At 44.9% G+C, this 14,943-nt stretch overlaps 1 protein-coding gene and 1 pseudogene across 2 annotated transcripts in view; one reads left to right on the top strand and one right to left on the bottom strand.

Annotated features, from left to right (window-relative positions):
* The window catches only part of TMC7 (transmembrane channel like 7), a 54,799-nt gene that overhangs the window by 28,081 nt on the left and 11,775 nt on the right, over positions 1-14,943 (top strand). For both annotated transcript variants that reach the window (XM_067011743.1, XM_059038025.2), the window contains exons 7-12: positions 3,753-3,900; positions 5,144-5,317; positions 6,793-6,950; positions 11,017-11,134; positions 11,414-11,511; positions 13,164-13,350. In XM_067011743.1, coding sequence (XP_066867844.1) covers positions 3,753-3,900; positions 5,144-5,317; positions 6,793-6,950; positions 11,017-11,134; positions 11,414-11,511; positions 13,164-13,350 — 883 coding nt within the window. The remainder of the gene's footprint in view (positions 1-3,752; positions 3,901-5,143; positions 5,318-6,792; positions 6,951-11,016; positions 11,135-11,413; positions 11,512-13,163; positions 13,351-14,943) is intronic.
* On the bottom strand, positions 8,317-9,011 carry LOC131741279 (mitochondrial fission factor pseudogene; annotated as a pseudogene).

Here is a 14,943-nt window from a genome sequence, read left to right as displayed (position 1 = left end):
AAAGGTTTGTGAGTGTGTTGGAGGCTGTGGACACCTGGAGGATGGAGGCAGCATCTGGGAGCTGGAGTAGCAGCCCAGAGTCTTCAGTCAATCATCAGTGAACACATTTGCCAGTACCATCCTGCCGACCTTATCTGTGTTTTTTTTTTAAAAAAACCTATCAAGCCTAAGCCCTTTTTAAAAAAATTTATTATTTATTTATTTATTTATATTTTCCTGCATTGGGTCTTCATTGCTGCGCACAGGCTTTCTCTAGTTGTGGCGAGCGGGGGTTACTCTTCGTTGCAGTGCGTGAGCTTCCCATTGCGGTGACTTCTCCTGTTGTGGAGCAGGGGCTCTGGGTGTGTGGGCTTCAGTAGTTGTGGCACGTGGGCTTCAGTAGTTGTGGCTCGTGGACTCTAGACCACAGGCTCAGTAGTTGTGGCACACGGGCCCAGCTGCTCCACAGCATGTGGGATCTTCCCGGACCAGGGCTCGAACCTGTGTCTCCTGCATTGGCAGGTGAATTCTTAACCACTGCACCACCAGGGAAGTCCCACCAACCTTATCTTTGATCCGGTATATACGCTAACCAGGTCTCTACTGGGTTGCAAGTGGCAGAAACCCAACTCTGACTAAATGGGCTAAAGGGGAATTGAGTGGCTGAGAGAACCAAGGAAGGGAGGAAACTCCAAATTACAGGAAGGACAAGGATATAGGAATGGATTCAGAACAACCAAAGCAAGGGCTCCTGCATCTCTGATTCTTCTGGTGGCAGCTTCCTTATGTCTACTCCCAGGGTCACAGGCTCAGAAATCCTTTGAAGAGACTTGCTGGCTCTGCTTCATTCAGATACCCAATTCTGACCCTTAAGTTGTGGCCAGTGGGTTAAGATCGTATGCAAACGTGGCATTTCACGTGGTAGACAGGCATTTTAGTGGGAGGTGCCAATTCCCAAGAAAAGTGAGGAATATTAATTACTTTAAATTACTTTAACAAACTACTATCCCCCAAAAGTACAATGGCCCAACACAATAGAAGTTGTATATCTTTCTCCCATGAAGTTCTTAGCGGGCCACAGGTTAGTGTGGAAGGCTCCTTCTCAGCCCCGCTGCGACTCAAGTTGACTGAAGCTCAGCCATCATCAGCATGTGGCTTTCAGATGTTCCTCTTGAGGGCTGGAAGGGAAAACGTTCTGGGCTCAGCCTGAGAACGTGAGAATGTGAGTGAACGTCACTCACATTCCGTCAGCTATAGCTTAGTCACGTGACCACGGCTCACTGAAAAGGAGGCTGGGAAATGTCCTTGGCTGCCAGCCACTTCCCAGCACTAGCGCTACACTATGAAAGGAGAACCACCCATTCCTGATGGACAGCTTACTGTCTCTGCCCCGAGGGGAATGCTTGGATGGGCACCTCTCTTACCCACTTCATTGTGCCTGTGAGAGCTGGGCAGTGCTATAAGCCATGGGGCTGTGAAGCTCCGTATCACAGGTGTAGAAGAGACCAGGGTTTTGGCGTCTGAGTTTGTCCTCCATGGAGACCAGTGTTCACCACCACAGAGAAAACCCTAGAGCCCAGGGGGGCACTCGTATCCTGAGTCAGAATCTATGAGATGAAAATGAACTGGTGTGTGTCTATCCCCCACAGAAACGGGCAGCAGTGGCTCATTTTGAGGGCCGAGAGATGCTTGGTAAAGAAATGTTGGTTGATTGGGGTTCTGGCTTTGCTGTTGTGTGCTCATGGCAAGGGCAGATCCAAGTTTTATGGACCGGCAGTGTAGACCGTATGGAGGGGCCCTCTGTAAGACAAAGAACATGAAAGTATCTTTTGTAAATGATAAAACATCAAAACAAGACCGTATGAACACATTGCTAGAGGCGCTCCTGGGGCCTTGGAAGGGGGCCTGAAGAAGAAGCTTTATCAGCTGAACAGTGAAGCCACCTCCGGGTCTTGCTTGAGCTCCTGCACCTCCGGGCCTTGACTGCTTTGTGGGGAAGCCTGCAGGGAGGGTGGCTGTGAAGTAATGGGGAGCGGCCTACCCAGGGAGGAGGAAGTGCTACAGGGTGGCAATGAGGGTGGACTTAGGGGTCAAGAGACCAAGGTTCAAATGTGGCTTCACCTCGTCGAACCTCATTTTCTTTGTCTGTGAAATGCACACACCTAGAAGGGTTCTTGGGAGGATTAACTGAAACAAGGCAGGTGAAGAACTTGGTACTGGGCCTGGCACTTAGACATTTATTAAATTAAAATCATCATCATCATCGTCATCATCACTGTACTAGCCCCAGTTCTGCCACTAGCTCTTTGGATCTAGGGAAATACTTTTTCCCTTCTCTAGATCTTAGCTTTCTCACCTGTAAAATGGAGGTTTGGTCTAAATCAGACCGTTCAATTGGGCTGGGACCTCAGAATCACCATGGAGCTTTATAAATAGCATATATTTGCCCCCCCCCCATGAGACCGACTGAATTAAAAATCTCAGGATATGAAATCACCCGGGAGTCTGCATTTTGGAAAAGCACCCCAGCTGGTTCTGACGTAAATTCTTTGCTGTGAACCTTTGCCAGAACAACTGATTGCTCTAATTCCTTTCATTTCTATTGTCTTCACAACTCAGTAGCAAATCCTAAAAATACCCTGGTTTGTCTACGGAGTGTGTGGCATTTGACTTTTTTTGTGTGTGTGTGTGCATTTGACATTTTTATGTCAAGTGCCAGAGTGTATTTTTTTCCAGGAAAGCATTTGTTTTTATTTTTTTTTATTTTTTATTTTTTTTGCGGTACGTGGGCCTCTCACTGTTGTGGCCTCTCCCGATGCGGAGCGCAGGCTCCGGACGCGCAGGCCTAGCGGCCATGGCTCACGGGCTTAGTTGCTCCGCGGCATGTGGGATCTTCCCGGACCAGGGCACGAACCCGTGTCTCCTGCATCGGCAGGCGGATTCTCAACCACTGCGCCACCAGGGAAGCCCCAGGAAAGCATTTGAATGAGTAATGATTATGAACTTGTGCAACAGAGTGGCATCTGACCAAAACAGGTGCTTGCTAAATATTTGGTTATTTTACTATTTAAGTCATTTATTCATGCATTTATCCATCAGTTGTCTAGTGGCCATATTTATATCCAGGCATTCCAAATATAAAGGTGGGAAGACAGCCAGGGTACCTGCCCTCAAGGAGTTTAAAATTTAGGGTAAGGGGCTACAAGCAGTAAACACATAAATGAGATGATTGGAGGTTAGGTGATTGCTGTGAAGGAAATTAAAGAGACTGACTTGAAGTAGGAGTCCCAACTTTAGACGGGATGGTGGGGAATCTGTGGAGGGGATATTTGAGCGAAACCTGAGGGATAAGAAGGAGGCAGCCATGGGAGGAGGAGATGACAGAGGGAACTGCAAGTGCAAGCACCCTGAGGCTGGAGGAGAGGTTTGTGTGTTTATAGACAGGAAAAAGCCTTTGTCATTACAGCAGAGTGGCCCTATGGGAGGAAAGACGGCACCATGCACGGTCATGCAGGACCTCTAGGGTGTATTAAAAGAGTTTGGATTTTATTCCAGCTGTGAAAGAAGCCATTGAACGGATGAAAGGAAGTGATTTTCAACAATGAGATGCCTGGTTAGCTGCCACATATTTAGAACGATCCAAAACTTGACCAAGCATGTCAAAATGGGTGGAAGATGCAGCTGTGTGTTAACTTTTTAATTTTAGACAAAGCATATCCATGGGCCTGTATTTTGTTGTTCTTATAAGAGTGATAAACGTGTTTTGGGGTCAGGTCGGTGGCAGGGTTCAAAAGTAATCTGATCCGGAGCGAGGAGCACTTCCAGAGTTACTGCAACAAGATCTTTGCGGGCTGGGACTTCTGCATCACCAACCGCAGCATGGCGGACCTGAAGCACAGCAGCCTGCGCTACGAGCTCCGAGTGAGTGCCCCTCAGTGTTCTCTTGGCGGGAGGCGGGGTTACAGCTTGCAAAGGAGCTGGTGGGGGTCCAGGCTGTCCCCAGTGCTTAGCTGTGTAGCCCTATGTAGTTTTCAAGAGCTTTTTGCAGAGAACCACTTCCTGGCGTTGATCACCTTAGCCCCAAGCATGAAGCTGGTGAACTGGAGCTGGGAAAAGAGGTGGTATCTTCCCTTCTCCCCCATCACCTTGTACTATTTTTTGTTTTTGTTTTTGCGGTACGCGGGCCTCTCACTGTTGCGGCCTCTCCTGTGGCGGAGCACAGGCTCCGGACGCGCAGGCTCAGCGGCCATGGCTCACGGGCCCAGCCGCTCCGCGGCATGTGGGATCTTCCCAGACCTGGGCACGAACCCGTGTCCCCTGCATCGTCAGGCGGACTCTCAACCACTGCGCCACCGCGGAAGCCCCTGTTTTTGTTTTAATTTAGAAAACTTATTTTAATCCTAGTTGAAGAAAACTGTTATTCCTTTTTTTTTAAATTTTACTAGAGTATAGTTGATTTACTATATTGTGTTAGTTTCAGGTGTGGCAAAGTGATTCAGTTATACATATATTCATTCATTTTTAGATTCTTTTCTCATACAGGTTATCACAGAATATTGCGTAGAGTTCCCTGTCCTATACAGTAGGTCCTTGTTGATTTGTACTGTTATTTTTCTGCTTGATGAAAACCTGTCATAAACATGTCTTAAACCAGGAGAAATAGGACTAAGAATGCTGTGATAATAAGGTGGAGATAATAAGGATAATAAGGAGTGGAGAGAATATGAAAAAGTGGAATTTCCAAATTAATCAGGAGAAAAGGAGTAACAAATAGCATCTTGATCAAACCTATGCAAAAAAGGAGGAGACGATATCAAAAGCTTAATGAAGTGAGATGGAAGGAATCAAATGAAGTGTATTATTTGTTTAAAGAAATAACATGTAGATAATAGTAACATATAGGTAATGTCCTGAATAGGTTATAGTTCTGTTTTCACATTTATTGTGGAGTCTAATTTCAATCTTAAATACAAGGTATGCCTTCATTTAGGCCTTTAGGAGACATGGAAACTGGTTGGGCTTGGTCCAGGAGGGTATCCTGGGGGAGATGAATATTGAGGAAACTTTAAAGATGGAGAGGGAGAGTATGACGGTGAGTCACAGTTTCCACCCCTAAATATCCCTTCATCCCAGAGCTCACAAATGAGCTTTCTTTTGTTCTCAGGCAGATCTGGAGGAAGAAAGAATACGGCAGAAAATAGCAGAAAGGACCTCAGAAGAAACGATACGGATTTACTCTTTGAGACTGTTTTTGAACTGTATCGTGCTGGCCGTTTTAGCGGCATGCTTTTATGCAATCTATAGAGCGACTATATTCTCTCAAGAACACATGAAAAAAGTAAGTGCTCGGTGAAAGTCAATTTAACTTTTAGTTCCATTGGACGTTATGTATGCTAAGTGTATTGCAAACCTCTCAGGTAGATACTATCATCATTCTGTTTTACATATGGGGATATAAGTTTGGCTGATATGACAGAGAACCTAAAATCAGAGTGACTAGTTTCCACTTTCAATAGAAAAAAAAAAAAGCATCCAAAATAGAGTGTTTGGGGCTTCCCTCGTGGTGCAGTGGTTGAGAGTCCGCCTGCCGATGCAGGAGACACGGGTTCGTGCCCTGGTCCGGGAAGATCCCACATGCCGCGGAGCAACTAAGCCCGTGAGCCATGGCCGCTAGGCCTGCGCGTCCGGAGCCTGTGCTCCGCAATGGGAGAGGCCACAGCAGTGAGAGGCCCGCATACCGCAAAAAAAAAACAAAAAAACAAACAAACAAAATAGAGTGTTTGGGGTACCTCCTCCTCCTGGAGTTTACAATGTTCAAATCCAGGCTAGACTGCCTGGATTTAATCCCCAGCTGCACAGCTTACTATCTGGGGCCTCAGTTTACCTAAAATAACAATGGTTTTAAAATTCCAAGTTGGGGACTTCCCTGGCAGTCCAGTGGTTGAGATTCCACGCTTCCACTGCGGAGGGCACGGATTCAGTCCCTGGTTGGGGAATTAAGATCCCGTGTCCTGCAGCACAGCCAAAACAAATTTTAAAAAGAATAAATAAAAATCCAGGTTGGTCTAGTGGCTCTGCTTCATGAAATCAATCATCAGGGGCCCAAGTTCCTTCCATCTTGTAGCTCTGCCATCCTTAGAATGTGGTGTTCTTCTGTATGGCACCGGGTAGCTCACCACATTCACATTCTAGCCAATGGGAGGGAAGTGAAGGAGATGAGAGCACACCTCTTCCCTTCAAGGGCAGGACCTGAAGGTTGCACTTAACACTGCCTCTTATATCCCTTTGGCCAGAATTTAGTCAGAGAGCCATTTACCTAGGAAGACAGTCAAATTACCTAGGAAATTTAGTTTTATCTCAGATAGTCATATATGTGACTAAATAGTCTATTATTATGAAAGAAGGAGAGAATGACTGTTCCAAGTCAATTAGTACAGCCTTGAAAATGCTTTAAATTTTCCATTGATACAGAATACATGGATTTTTTATATTTCACCTTAATAACTCCAGTAGAGCTCAGTTTTCTTCTAGTATGGTACTAGATCATGGTTCCTCTGTTTGAACACCCAAGGAAGGAGATGGCTTAGTTTTAGGTGCCGTGTTGAATGAAACAAATGTCTTGTTTTGTTTGCTAAACATGTTTGGGGTTTTTTTCTCCCTTACAGTTCTAATGAAATATAATTGACATACAATACTGTATAAGTTTCAGGTGTTCAGCATATGACTTGACATACATATAGTTGAGTTCTTTTAAGGTCAGTTCATTTGTGATGCAAATTACTATACTCCTGACCAGTTTTGTTATCTTCATAGGAAATTGACAAGATGGTTTTTGGAGAGAACCTCTTGATATTGTACCTGCCTTCTATTGTGATCACGCTGGCCAATTTTATCACCCCAATAATCTTTGCCAAGATCATCCACTATGAGGATTATTCCCCAGGCTTTGAGATCCGGCTGACAATCCTTAGGTAATGCCTAGACGTGCCAAGCAAGTCACCACTTGTCCCCTCCCCTGCCCACGGCAGACATTGCTAATCCATTGTGGTACCTTTCCCTGCTGAGCCAAGAATCCTCTTCAGCCTTCAGACAACCCCCATGAATGAATCAGAGTTTGCACATGCAGGGAAATCTCTTTGACTTGAGTGTCTATATTTTTTTCATGTATTAGCACATCGACAGCTGAGGGCATAGGGTTGGGCCCTTGGAAGAAATGTTGCTCTGAAGATGTTAGAAAGACAGGTGTATACCAGCAGAAGAGTGAGGAAGTGAGAGAGAGAAGGGAAGGCACCTTATAAAGGGTATGTTCTTTGGCGAGTTGCAACTGGGGCTCAGTCCTATGGGACACCCCTGGGAGTTTGCGTGGAAAATATCTTAGACTTTTCCTATGCAGGATTGTTTGCCCTCCAACAAGTATTTGTCCTCCCCTGCCTAAGGGTGGCTGGCTCCCAGGGGCATTAACTCCCTCACACTTCTACCCCACTAGGCCCATGCATGGCCTTGGGAGGAGAGTTACAGTAGGAACTTGCAGGAACTGAGACTTTCGCTGGAGTGAGGGCTGAGAAAAATGTGGCCCAGTCACCGACTGTGTGTGCTCCCATTGACTCTTTCTTTTTTGGTTGACAGTTTATTAAATACACTACATTAGTACCTTATTCTGTAGTTTTTTAAATCATTCACGCATGGATTTAGTAAACATTTACTTTACAGAAAACCATCTGCAAAACTAAAATAAAAATAAAAATGCACATTTTGCCCACATCTTAGATAAACTGGTGAAAATGTTAGGAATTATTTTATTGAAGGTGATCATGAAACATGAGGTGGCTTGAGTTTATTAAATCTGACACCAGACCATGACTTCAGTAGTGTTAATGTTGAAATGTGGATGCAAAAATGTCTATTAACTAAACTGTTTAATCTAACAGTGTTTGAGAAACAGGGCAAAATAAAGTATTATTTTTCCTTTACAGACACTTCTCTAAATCCATTTCCTATACACTTTTTTTCTCTCCCATTCATAGAATTAGCTGTGCAGATTGATGAGGCAAAAAAATTCCTTAAAAAAAACCGAAACAAACTAGATCCTATTCACAAAGCATGCAAAGGGAGAATTTTAAGTAGGTGTTATGGCAAAACTGGTTAAAACTATATACAGTCAAGTGACAGAATATACCTTTACTTCTGCAAATATGAGTCTTTCCCCACCTCCTTTCTGGGAGAAATACATTTTCAGGGTGTGGACTGTAAAACGACATACAATGCAAAGACAGAAACAAAGAAGTTTGCAAATTCTTTATATTTCCAGCTGTTGAGACAGTATTTTTGGGAGTTGGGGTTACCTCTAGCGGTGAAACCAGAGCCAGCTATTAAGCAGCCAGAATGCTAGAGTAATTGAATACATGACCATTTCTCTTTTAGCACGTTCTTTGTTCTCCTCTTCCAGAAGTTGTAGACGTCTGTTTAGTTTGATTGTCTTTCATCTGAATGAAGCTGCATCTACAACAGTCATGTCATCTGAGGTTCCTCCAATCGTTGCATCTGTATTTGAAATGCCATGCATGGAGTCAGTCCTGACCAGCTGTCCGTTTTGGCGAACAGCATTTTCACTCATAGAGTGCTCTCTTTTTAGCCTGCCAACTGCATGGATTTCTTCATTTTGAAGGGTTGGAGGAGGTCTTTCTAAATCCAGAAAATCTAGTGGTCTTTCACTTAGCATAAGCACACGAGGTGGTGTTTTTAGTGCCAGAGGTTTGAAGGGAATTGACTGTATAAGGTCAAGATCTGCTAGTCTTGAAAATGGAATGTCTTCATTATTTCCTGCTACAACAATTCTCTCTGGAACCTGCATAATCACACTAACATTTGAAACTCCTTGGAATCCTTGTTCCAGGTCAGCATTTGGTGGTGTTACCTTTAATTTTTCCGAGACCCTCATTCTCTGACTAATAATACCTTTGGTGTATTCCTTTTCATACTGAGCTTGACTGATTTCCGCCATCTCAGCACAGTGGGCGAGGAAATGCTGCCCCACTCACTAAATGTGTACCAACTACTGCTTGCTTTTTGGCATTATCTGCTTCTGTGCTTCATATTAAATCCTTTCACTTGCTTCAATATGCACGTGCTGGATTTAGAGCCACGTTTGTTCCCCTGGGCCCGCTGGAGGGTCCCCGGCGAGGACCGCTGCCCGCCGGCTCCCGGGGCGCTCGGGTGGGCGCTGTCAGAGGCCGTGGGCCAAGCTCATGGAGGCGCGTGGGCAAATCACCGGCCTGAGAGGCCCGCAGCGGGCTACCGCTGACTCTTTATAATTTGTTGTAATGTCTCTTCTCATACTAAACAAATATTCAGTTTCCTAAAAAAATAAAATAAAAAATAAAGAAATGGGAGGTGTAAAGCTGGGCCCAAGGAGTTAAATTAACACACATGAGTTAAGGAGGACCAGGGGGGGACTGTGTGACACTGGAATGTTTTCTGTCTGCTTCTCAAATGCCTCAGATGGCATTTGCATCTTTGTTCAAACAAATCTTTTTATTTTGGAAATTTTCAAACAGGACAGTATAATGAACCCTCATGTGTGCCCATCACTTAGTTTCAACTATCTACCAACGTTTTGCTAGTCTTGTTTCATGCGGTCCCCCCACTCTGCTGGATTATTTTCAGCATATCTCAGGCAACATGTCATTTCACTTGTAAACAGCTCAGTATATCTCTAAGTGACAAGAACTTTTCTTTTTAAACATAATCGTCATCACACCTCACAGAATTAAATCAGTCCCCTGATGGAGTCGCAGAGGGCTTTCTATGCTTGCTTTATTCAAACCAAGATCCAAAGAAAGGCCGCATGCTGTGTTGGGTTGTTACGTCTCTTAAGTCCCCTTTATTCTTTCAAGAATTCCCCCATTGTATTATGCTATTGATTTGTGGGAGAAGCTGAGGTGTTTGTCCTATGCAGTGTTCTCTACTTTGGATTTAGTTCATTGTTTGGTCATGGTGTCTTTTGTTTTCCTGTATCCCTCCGCAAATGTAGATTCAGACTTTTTATTAGATTCCGTTCCAGTTTTTAGTTATGGAAACCTCTTCGGTGGTGCTGGGTACTCATGTCCGCCCCGAGGGAGGCACAGCGTGTCAGGTGGATGGTGTGGGTTAGCTCCCCTACCCACACACTTTTCAATGTTTCTATATCATTTATTTTTTTTTTATTACAAACCAAACAATAGATGAAGCATCTTGTTTTAAAAAAAAAATTAGCCCTCCGCCCTCCTCTCTTGAATCCATTTTCCCCCAGCAGCCCTCATCCGCACGGTTCCTGTTGTTCACGCCAACGTTCACACGTTTTGTTTTCTTTTAAAAATAGGATTGTATCTACTTGAAACTCTGTAGTGTATTTTTTTCACTTCTCAGTATATCAGCCATCTCTCAAAGCTGATACTTAGAAGATTCAATTAGTTCTTTCTGGGAATTGTTCTCAGCGTGACTACGTCATCATGGATTCAGGAGTTCTCAGCTTTCTGATCTGTTTTTTTCTCTGCCATTTAAAAAATATTGTGGTAAAATACATATAACGTGAAATTTACCATCTTAGTCACTTTTAAGTGTACAATTCACATGCTCGGTGTTGTGCCACCATTGCCACTGTTTGGTTCCAGAACTTGCTCGTCACCCCAAACAGAAACTCTGTGCCCATTTGTAGGTTTGCTGTTAAGAAAGGCAGCTTCTCGGGGCTTCCCTGGTGGCGCAGTGGTTGAGAATCCGCCTGCCGATGCAGGGGACACGGGTTTGTGCCCCGGTCCGGGAAGATCCCACATGCCGCGGAGCAGCTGGGCCCGTGAGCCATGGCCGCTGAGCCTGCGTGTCCGGAGCCTGTGCTCCACAACGGGAGAGGCCACAACAGTGAGAGGCCCGCATATCACAAAAAAAAAAAAAAAAAAAAAAAAAAAAGAAAGGCAGCTTCTCTGCACCCCAGCCCTGTTCCAAGGGGCCCGCCTGCCCTGAGCCCTCCTCTTCCCATCTTCTCTCCTACCCTCTTCCCTGCAGGTGTGTTTTTATGCGGCTGGCCACCATCTGCGTGTTGGTGTTCACTCTGGGCTCCAAGATTACATCCTGCGATAACTACTCGTGTGAGCTCTGTGGCTACAACCAGAAACTCTACCCGGTGAGGCTGCGGGGATGGGCATCCTGCTCGGTGGGTCATTTGGGGGTAGGAGCATCAGGGTCGAGAGAACAGCCCATGAAGCCAAGGGTTTGAATCCCAGTTGCTCCTTATTCTTGCTGTGTAGCACAGTCTGGCACACCAGGCACTTCTAATTCTAAGGGCTTGAAAACCAAAGTCTGTGCTGGAGCTCAGAGGCAGCAGGATCGGGGGCTGGAAATGGCATTGGGAGAACCTGGCTTTTTCTGCTCCAAGTCAGGCTCATTTCTCTCTGGGTTTCAGTGCTGGGAGACCCAAGTTGGGCAGGAAATGTACAAGCTGATGATCTTTGACCTCATCATCATCTTGGCTGTGACACTTTTTGTGGATTTTCCTAGAAAGTAAGTGTGAGGGGTACCCCTCTTATCTCCCCCTACCCCCTCACCCTTTCCCTCATCCCCAGCACAGGTTCCCATCACAGCTGCTCTTCACGAAGTGCTGGATGATTCCACATCCTGGGAACCACTGACAGCCATTGGTGACTTTGAAAAAGCTCCAGGGCATCACCTCCCCCCCCGGTCCATGATGTGCCCCATTGAAAGGCAGCACGAAGCAGAAATGGTACTGCTTTCCACGGGGCTGCCGTGGGGTGACATCTTGCCAGCCCCCCCGGGCTGCAGTGGATAACCCATTTCCTAGTCTGGGTTCAAGACCCAGCACTGCCACTTCCTAGACGTGTGACTGAGGGCAAGTTATTTAAGCTCTGTGCCTGTTTTCCTACCTGTGAAATGGGAATAGTAGCAGTGCCCACCTCATAGCACTGTTGTGAGGATTAAATGACAAAATGCAGATAAAAGTACTAAGAACACTCCATGCCACAGAACTCAACAAAACATTAACTGTCACCATCAGGATTATCATTACTATGCTGTCATTAAAAAAAAAAATTATTCTCAGCATCTCCTTGAGCCTTAAGTGAAACCCTGTTCACTTAATGACTTTTCTACCCACATGTACAAATTCTCCTGGTATATGCCAGAAGTCCAGTAAGCCCTTAAAGGTAAACATTGAAAAAGAAACTGTCCTTTTAAAAAATTACACAAATATGATGTGAATATGTGCGTATTAAAGTTTTTTAATATTTAAACTTAAATAAATACAGAAATCCGGAGTATAGTGAGAGTTGTCTTTTGTTACCTTACCCCTACTTCCCAATCCCACTCCACTCCACGGAGGTGACCATTGTTAACACTTTGGGGTAGATCCAGCAGTCCTTAAAAATAAAAACACACATATGCATAAATACATGTGTAAGTAAACACACAGTCTTGCTGGAAGTGTTCTTTTTTACCCCACAAATGGGATCATGGTACATCCACATGGGTCCGCAGCTTGCTTTTTCTCCCCCATACAAACAAACTACCATGAACAACTTTCCCTGTCAAGGCACGTGGATTTTCCTCTCTCGTTTTAAGGACTGTATGTTATTCCACTGTACCCATGGCTTCTGATTTATCGATGCAGCCCCTACTGATGGGGGTTTAGGTTGTTTCCAGTATTTTTGCTAATATGTGGTAATGCTACAGTGAACAACTATGTGTGTTTATCTCAGGCCCCTGGCCCTAGGGTTTTTGTAGAAAGCTTCTAGGATTCCAGGGAGTAGCATGCAGGGTGGTAGGGTCCTCATAAGCCGTTTTCTGTGTAGATGCACAATAGCTCAATACGTTTTGGATTGAGTGGCAAACTAGAGCACAGAGACTGCCCGTGTCATTGACTGTCAACTACAACGCAGTGAAGTAGGCTGTATTATAATCCCCTCACATTCCAGATGAGAAAAATGAGCCTTATCTAACATTATTTGGCTGATAAACTGTAGATCTGAGACACTGGTGTTGGTGACTGCAGAGTTCACTGTATTCTGCATCTTCTAGACATATGACTAATCAGTTTCCATAAGAAGTTTGGGTGGAAACAGCCCTAATTTTGTGGATGTGGTTCCGTGGCCTTGGCAAACACTTCAGTCCAGCTGATAAATGGTCCTGTTTGTTTCCAGGATCCTGGTGACCTACTGTTCCTCTTGGAAGCTGTTTCAGTGCTGGGGACAGCAGGAGTTTGCTATCCCTGATAACGTTCTAGGGATCGTTTATGGGCAAACCATTTGCTGGATTGGAGCATTCTTCTCACCCCTTCTTCCTGCAGTTGCAACCTTGAAGTTAATTATCATCTTTTACGTGAAAGAGGTAAGGAGAGGTGGGGTCGAGGGGTCAGTAACTGAGACCATCCTTGACCTTGCAAGACATTCGGCACACATGCTTGGAGCCCACCCACATCCCATTAGATGTATCAAAATTGCATCCCTTGGGCTTCCCTGGTGGCACAGTGGTTGAGAGTCCACCTGCCGACGCAGGGGACACGGGTTCGTGCCCCGGTCCGGGAAGATCCCACATGCCACGGAGTGGCTGGGCCCGTGAGCCATGGCCGCTGAGCCTGCGCGTCCAGAGCCTGTGCTCCGCAACGGGAGAGAGGCCACAACAGTGAGAGGCCCGCGTACCGCAAAAAAAAAAAAAAAAAAAAAAAAAAAAAAAAATTGCATCCCTTATTTGATACATATTTTTATTCTGGAAAAAAGACTTTGGATTTTCTCCTTTTTATCATTTTGAGAGTTTTGTTAAGAATGATTTTGCTCCTGTGATTTAAATATTTTTTGTATGTAACTAAGAGTTGCATTGCAGTTGATCGATCAGTTGACAGTGGTTCATTTTGGTGATGTTTAACAAAAGGTTTATTAACTAAAGTTCTGTAGTTTTCTGTTTGGATTTTGGATCTGGTGCATTTATTTTCAGTTCTCAATTATTTGTGTAGATCCTCAAACAGCTCACAGGCCCTAGGCATTGTATCCTAACTAAGTGCTTAATGGGTGAAGTAGCTCTATAGAGGACTAACTTATCCGGGCTTATTAACCAAACTTTTCCTTTTTTTTTTCCCGGTATATGGGCCTCTCACTGCTGTGGCCTCTCCCGTTGCGGAGCCCAGGCTCCGGACACGCAGGCTCAGTGGCCATGGCTCATGGGCCCAGCTGCTCTGCGGCATGTGGGATCTTCCCAGACCGGGGCACGAACCCGTGTCCCCTGCATCGGCAGGCGGATTCTCAACCACTGCACCACCAGGGAAGCCCCAAACTTTTTCTTTATTGTAGAGGCAATATATGCTCACTATGAAACATTTAAATAGTACAAATATGTATTCCATCCCTTCTTCCAGAGGTAGCCCCTGGTAATAACCCCTGACATTATTGATCACCTATTATGCCAAGCCCTGAGGATTCATAAATGGAAGTAATAATAGTAGTAATAACAATGACAACGATAATAACAGGTGATAACAATACTGTGTACCTCTGCTCTGCTGAACACTTTACGTAGATTATCATGTAATGCTTACACACACCCTTTGAGTAGGCACTGCTAGTAACCATATTTTATAAATTAGGAAGCTGAAGTTTAGAGAGGTTAAATAACTGGTCCAAGCTCACACAGCTTATAAATGACTCCTGGAATTTGAACCCAGGTTTACCTCACTCCAGAGCCTAAGCTCTTAATCCAGTAGGCAGGGCCTTGAATTGGGTCATACTTCCTACCTGGGTGTTTTGACCTTTGAAGAATGTTCTGATGCTTTCATTTGGAAACTTAAATTGGCTGAAGTCACCAAAGGACAGATGGATGCGAGAAAGCTGAGAGGAACTTGTTCTTCTTCCAGAAAATATGTTAGGCAGTGGTTTCCTAGCATGTAGCCCCGTAAAGACAGCGTAGGGGTAATGGAATGGGTCACAGGCA

This window comes from Kogia breviceps, chromosome 14 (genome assembly GCF_026419965.1).
Source record: "Kogia breviceps isolate mKogBre1 chromosome 14, mKogBre1 haplotype 1, whole genome shotgun sequence".
NCBI classification, from domain to species: domain Eukaryota; kingdom Metazoa; phylum Chordata; class Mammalia; order Artiodactyla; family Physeteridae; genus Kogia; species Kogia breviceps.
Note: the sequence above shows the minus strand (reverse complement) of the source record. Positions and strands in the feature narration are given on the sequence as shown.